This window comes from Guillardia theta, assembly GCF_000315625.1.
Source record: "Guillardia theta CCMP2712 unplaced genomic scaffold GUITHscaffold_30, whole genome shotgun sequence".
Taxonomy (NCBI): Eukaryota; class Cryptophyceae; order Pyrenomonadales; family Geminigeraceae; genus Guillardia; species Guillardia theta.
The window spans coordinates 78,188-84,679 of record NW_005434644.1 but is presented as its reverse complement, the minus strand read 5'-3'; the positions used below and the strand labels follow the sequence as shown (position 1 = coordinate 84,679).

General features: G+C 55.4%; 2 protein-coding genes across 2 annotated transcripts; both read right to left on the bottom strand.

Annotated features, from left to right (window-relative positions):
• Positions 1-2,058: 2,058 nt before the first annotated feature.
• GUITHDRAFT_70585 (hypothetical protein) lies at positions 2,059-2,490 on the bottom strand (the record flags this gene model as incomplete). Its single annotated transcript, XM_005833320.1, has 1 exon — positions 2,059-2,490. A coding segment is annotated over one exon (432 nt), but the record flags the coding sequence as incomplete, so codon positions are not given.
• A 3,133-nt stretch (positions 2,491-5,623) lies between these two features.
• Positions 5,624-5,923, bottom strand: GUITHDRAFT_70536 (hypothetical protein; the record flags this gene model as incomplete). The annotated part of the gene is made up of 2 exons (XM_005833319.1): positions 5,624-5,786; positions 5,838-5,923. Coding segments are annotated over 2 exons (249 nt in total), but the record flags the coding sequence as incomplete, so codon positions are not given.
• Between the last annotated feature and the right edge of the window lie 569 nt (positions 5,924-6,492).

Genomic DNA, 6,492 nt, shown 5'->3' with positions numbered 1-6,492 from the left:
TTCTCCTCCTCCTCCTCCTCCTCCTCCTCCTCCTCCTCCTCCTCCTCCTCCTCCTCCTCCTCCTCCGTTTTTCTCTTCTCCACCATCCTTTACTCCTTCTTTACTCTTCCTCCCCCGCGCCTAATCCTTCTCTCCTGTCCTTCAGATTCGATACGCCGCTACAGACGCGCAGTGTCTCGTCCTGCTCTACCGCGTGCTCGGGCCGGAGATCGCAGAGCGGGCAAGGAGACTATGGTTGTCGTCAAAGAAGAGCGGGAAGGGAAAGCAAAAGAAGAGAGAGAGGAGGAGGGAGGAGGAGCAGGAGGGTGGCATGAGCGTAGCAGGGCTGATAGGAAGAGGAGATGGTCACAAGCGAGGAGAGAGGAGGGAGAGGAACAGAGGAGTTTGTAACCTCGTGGAGTTTGACGAGAAGAATCTCTTGGGGAGGAGACTGGCGGGGAAGGGAAAGTCAGTGGTGGTAGGAGACCTCCCTCCCTAGCTACCTTTCTATCTACCCACCTGCCTACTTACCTTCCTTCCTTCCTTCCTTTTCTAGCCGCCTCCTCTCCTTTCAACTCTTCAGTCAATCCATGGATCCTCGTTTTCCCTCCTCCTTCTCTCCCTCTCCCACTCTTTCCTTCCTTCTCTCCCTCTCTTTTCTTATTTCATGACAGATCCGAGAGCTTGCTGGGCCTGAGGCAGACGTCAAGTAAGCCCTCCCTGCCCATTTCCGTCAAACCATCTGACTTCTCCTCCTCCTCCTCCTCCTCCTCCTCCTCCTCCTCCTCCTCCTCCTCCTCCTCCTCCTCCTCCTCTTCCTCCTCCTCCTCTTCCTCCTCCTAGTTTCCTCTGCTCCGAGCGTCATAGCTCAGGTTGTCTGGAGTGGCCAAATGCGCTGGTGCTGCTGATCAACATCGGACATGGAAGGTCAGGGGGGAGGCGAGGGAGGCAGGAGGTGCACGGTTGTACATGCAGAGGGGAGGGAGAGACGAGGACGAGGACGAGGAGGGAGAACGAGGAAGAGGAGGACGAGGAGGGAGAACGAGAACGAGGACGAGGAGGAGACGAGGAGGGAGGACGAGGACGAGGAGGTACAAGACGAGGGGATGAATGGAGAGCAGGTACAACAACGACTTCTCAGCAGACGGGGAGACGGTGTCGTGGTACGCCAGCATCAAGTTCTGCTCCTCCTCCCCCATCCTTCGGAAAACGATCCTCGAGTGGGAACGACAAATGAAAGCTGAAGGAGGAGAGGACGGATGGCACGAGCACGCAGCAGGGGGAGGGGAGGAGCAAGAAGCGGAGGAGGGAGGAGGGGAGGAGCCAGCAGGAGAGCAAGGGGAGGAGGGAGGAGGGGAAGAGGACGCGAACGATATCCCTCCTACACTGCTCTTTGCGAGGTTCAAGAATCAGCCCTACGTCTTCCTCGGGCGGCTGCGGATCCAGGAGCTCCACGTTCCCTCCTCGCAGACTCGTCCCGTCAAGGTCACCTGGAGGCTGGAAGACGCGGCCAAGTTAAGAGAAGTTCCTGATTTCATGAGGATAATAGGTGGAAGATAGACGGTGCCAACCTGAACGTTCTCCTCCCTCCCTCCTCCTCCCTTCAGTGTCCTCCTTTTCTAGATTGCATTCCACTTTCCCCCTTTCCCTCACCTCTCAGTCCTCCTCCTCATCGCAATTCTTGCTCTGCTCAGTACTTTACAGTCCTTCAGCAAGAACCCTCCGTTCTTTCTCCCACGAGCTTATCAGCTTCTCCGCCTCCTCCTCCCCCGCGGCAAACTTAGCAAGCTTGACCGCCATCGTCTCGTCTCTTTCCGTGCCACGTCCCAGCAAGAAGCTCTTGGCAAGGCTGAAACAAGACGTCAGCTTCTGCTGCCACCTTCCTCTTTCACTCCTCATCCCTGCCCCCCACCACTCGTGCTCCGTTTAACCTCCTCCTTGCTCTCCCTCTCCTTTCCTCGTTCTCGTTGATACCCTTTCTACTCTGCTTTCGCCTGCCTCCTCTTCCCTCCCTCCCTCCTCCTCCTCCTCCTCCTCCTCCTCCTCCTCCTCCTCTTCAATCCTCGGCCCTCAGCGAGCTTACCTCAGTTGAGAAGCAGGATGATCGAACCGATCGACGATCTTGGTCAGCATTTCATTTGCCAGCTCCTCGTTTTTTTCAATCGCGCCTGCTCCCTGCATGTGGTACATGGCCATCACGTACATCGCGTCGACATGCTCGTCAGCTGCTGACTGATTCATCCACTGTATCGCCATCCCTATGCTCTCCTGCACTCCAACCCCGTCCTGCAGGCACAGCGCAAGGTTGTACATCCCCTCCGAGCAACCAGCCTCTGCTGCCTTGCTGTACCACCGCACAGCCTCTGCCACGTCCTTGTCTGTCCCGTAGCCATGAAGGAAGCAGGTCCCAAGGCACGTCATGGCTTCAGGGAGGTCCATCATGGCAGACATTTGGAAGTGATGGAAAGCTTTCGTATGGTTGATCTCATCCACTGCATAACCGATCTGATAACTCTGCGCTAGGTAGAAATGAGACACCCGGCTTTTGTGCTTCCGATCCTCCTCAGTCTCGTCATTGTCAATGTACAGGCGCTTCTCCGCCTCCTCCGCCTCCCTCCTCGCCGTCGAGGAGTCGTCATCGTCGTCGTCATAGTCCGGAAGCCGGTACCTCTTGATGTGATAATTCCACTTCTCCACCTGAAAGACAGAAACGTCAAAGGGAACCTACTCCACTCAAGCAAACATAAAAAATCTCAAGTACAAGCTCCCCAACACCCACAGTATCTGGCTGATGCATGCTAGAACAACTGACGTCTCTCCTCGCTGACAGGCTGAGCAAACCACAAGCCTCACCGCGAGCAACCCAAGCGTGTCGAGATTCACGTTCCGCTCCTCCCTAACAACCTCAGGGTGTTCCTCCTCAAACTCCTTGATGTCCTTCAGAACCTCGTCCTTGTGCCGGTTCCCGTAGTACAGGTTGTGAAAGAGAGCATCGTCCTCTTCCATCAGCAGGTCACCCTCTGTGAACGACCTGTTCTTCATCTGCGCGAACATCTTCTCTGGATCGAACTTGCTCCTTAACCTCCTGCTCTTCCCTAGTTTGCTCCTTGGCTGGGCTGGAAGCCGATGGCCTCCCTTCAGATGAAGCACTGCACGGAGGGGGGACGGGAGCGGAGGAGTGTGCGAAGATGGTATTTGCCAGAAGATGCCAAGGAGGCAGAGGAGGGACAGGGGATGGCTGGAAGACAGCATGTTGTTCATGCTGAGATGTTGGGAAGGATAAAGACAACGGTGTGAACAAGAGACAGAGAAGGAGCCGAAGGAAGAGAGGATGTAGAAGGGGAAATAGAGGAGGAGGAGGAGAAGGAGAAGGAGTTAAGATCTCAGAGGCTTGCGCTGTGAAATAAAAATCTCGATGAGGGACGAGGAGGGGGTGAAGGGTCTGAGGGTCTGAGGGCAGCAAGAGCGTCTCTAGCTCAGGAGCTGCTGGCTGATCTTCCTGCTTCAAGCTTCTTCTCTAGCTCAGGAGCTGCTGGCTGATCTTCCTGCTTCAAGCTTCTTCCCCCTCACGCCATCAGCCGCCAGCTGCTCGAGCTTGTGACGAGCCGCATTACACGCTCAGCCGACTATCACAGTAGTATCATCAGTGTCTCTTTACTCAACATCAGTTCGCCGGCATCGGGCCGCCGGGCCGCCCGGCACTGATCGATGTTCATCGCCGCCGGGCTCAGTCACGGTGCTCCGAACTTGAAGGCCGAGCTAGTACTTCACTGAGAAGTTCCCGGGCCGGCGCCGTCATTGGACGGCCCGGGCCGCGCGGGACTCCAGGAGAAATATGGCCGGATCGGCGGCAAGAGTCGAGTGACGGTCACGGCCACACTGTGAGCCGATCTCATCCGACGGCCGGACTCCCCGGACTCCGGGATGCAATGATGATCATCATACTATGATACTACGGAACGACGGTACTACCGTCACGGAACTAGACTGATGGGCAGCGCGGCATTTGATAATCTGCCTACTAACCGGCTTTCTACTCAGTACGGTTATCTCCCTCCCGCCTTCTTCAAGCCCTTTGCTTCCTCCTCAAGCTGAACTCGGAGCGTGTTGATGAGTGCCTACAAGGAGGTTCAGCAAGCCATGGGGGACGCAGTGCTGTGCTCTACCTTCTGCTGATCCGAGATCTTCAACTCATCCAATTTCTACACCATCAAGGGTAAGGGCAGCAGAAGTGCAAAGGAAGGTAACAGAACCTGAGGAGGGAGCTGTACCAGCAGCTTCAGCTGCTGCAGTTGCCCCTCTGAGAGGCTCGCAAGGACCTAGCTGAACCATGAGAGAAAACAGCAATCAAGACTAAGTCTTGCCGTCTTCAGGTCTGGACGAGCTTGAGCGGATGGTGGCGGTTGGGCCCGAGGTTGCATCATGTTCTGCTGGAGGGAAGTTAGAAACAAGCACCAGGAGCGATTGAGCTCCACCGCCTGCATGTTCTGCATGTGCTGGTTTGGCATCGATGGTGGCATCCCGCCCGGCAAAGGACCAGGCATCCCACCAGGGATGGGGCCCGGCATCCCACCAGGGACAGGGCCCGGCATTCCACCAGGGACAGGGCCCGGCCTTCCCCCGGGCACAGGGCCGGGCAAACCCATAGGGTGTGGCTACCAAGACTTGAAGTCAAAGGGAGTAAGTGACTGCAGATGGGACAAACCTGGTTGGGACGGGGAGGATACCCTTGCATGCCCATGGGCTGGTTCAAGTGCTGGGGCTGCACAAGCGTGTCAACCCCTGCCGTTCAAGATCAGGCAGCATACAGGATAGGGGGCAGGCGGCATCGGCTGCTGCTGGGGAATGCCTGGTCGGCCAGCACTCCGAGGATCTACGCTCATTGCATTGTGCACCATTCCAGGCATCGGAGTCTGTTGCAAACAAACTCTCTGTTACCATTCAGTGACACATTACGAGCAAGGAGGACCGGGACTGGAGGGTTGGCTGGCTGCGATGGCGGGGCAGGAGGCTGGATGGGAGGGGCGGACAAAGGAATCCCTCCTAACATATCAAGTCTCTCCTACATGAGACATCAGAGGGAGAGGATACGAGGACAGGCGCCTTCACCTGCATCCTGAGGAACTCGCAGCACAGTTTCGCATTCTGAGTCAAAAGTTCTTTAGCCTGAAGAGAACCCGATCACATCTAGGACAGTCAAGAGAGGGGATGACAGACCTGAGTAGGGTTCTGCGACACGATGTTTCTCAGCTGGGCTATAAGGTCATACCTTGCAACAGACAATCAGGTCCCAGTTAGTCGTTAACTTGAGCCCACGTACATCTGATTTGCAGTCATGTTGCTGATCTGATTCATAACTGCATCCTTTTTCCCACCTTGGAACATCCCTCCCTGAAAACTGCAGATTACCGCTGATCGACTCTAGACATATTTCAGAGCATTTCTACACTGACCATCTTCTGTTGCTGAGCTTGCGACGCATCTTGTACGGCAAAGTCAGTCACACACATCCCATTGCAGACTTCATGAGGAAGGTTTCAAACCTTTTCCAGCAAGCTGAGCCAAACTCGGGCCAGCAGTACTGACACACAAAAGGTCAGGTCCGGCTGGGAATATAGATAATCGTTGGCAACACAGCGAACGCTCACTTCTGATCCGAGATCGATGAAGCAAAGTCAACACGCAGTGGTCGACCGTTCATCTCATAGTTGTTGAGGTTCCGAACTGCAATCTCTGCCGATTCCACATCTCTGAACTCGCAGAATCCAAACCCTTTCGGCGCTCCAGTCTCAGGGTGGAGGACGAGTCTGCAAGCATCAGCCAACTTAGTTACGTCAGGAGCAGCCATGCCATGGCACCTGAAAGCGAGGACAGGGCCAGCAGTCTCAAACACTTCCTGGAGCTGATCTTCGCTGGCAGTGTACGGGATGTTCCCAACGAAGACGGTCCTGGTAGATCTCAGGAACTGCACTGCTGCAAGGTCTTGCTCACCTGTTTGTTTGCTCTCCTCGCTGCATCATCATGGACGGATGGTGCATATTCATGTTCATAGTCGCCATGGCCACGCACTGTTCGAACTGTTGTACCTAATCAAACACATCAGGTGAGATGGAGAGGATGGGTATGACAACAGGCAGGGAGCGCCTACGTTTTTTCTTCTCCTCTGCCTCTCCTAAATCTCACAGTTGCGTCCTGCAAGACTGATCTTTCCTTCTGCTATCTTATCTTTCCTGGTCAGCTTCATCTTCTCTGCAGATCACCATGTCCCTCCCTCCTCTATTCTCTGAAATCCTCCTCATCCCCTCCCATCTCCTTCATTCTTCAACTCACTCCCACTCTCTCCTCCTCTCACTCTGTTCATCTCCCTCTTCCATCCTCCTCTCCTCTCATACTTCATCCTCCTCTCCCTCTCCTTCCTCCTTTTCCTCCCCCGCCATGTCTCGTTCCGTCCATCGCCCACATACCGTAGCCCCCTGGCGCGCCGACCCACCCCTACCTCAGCGATTTCAGAAC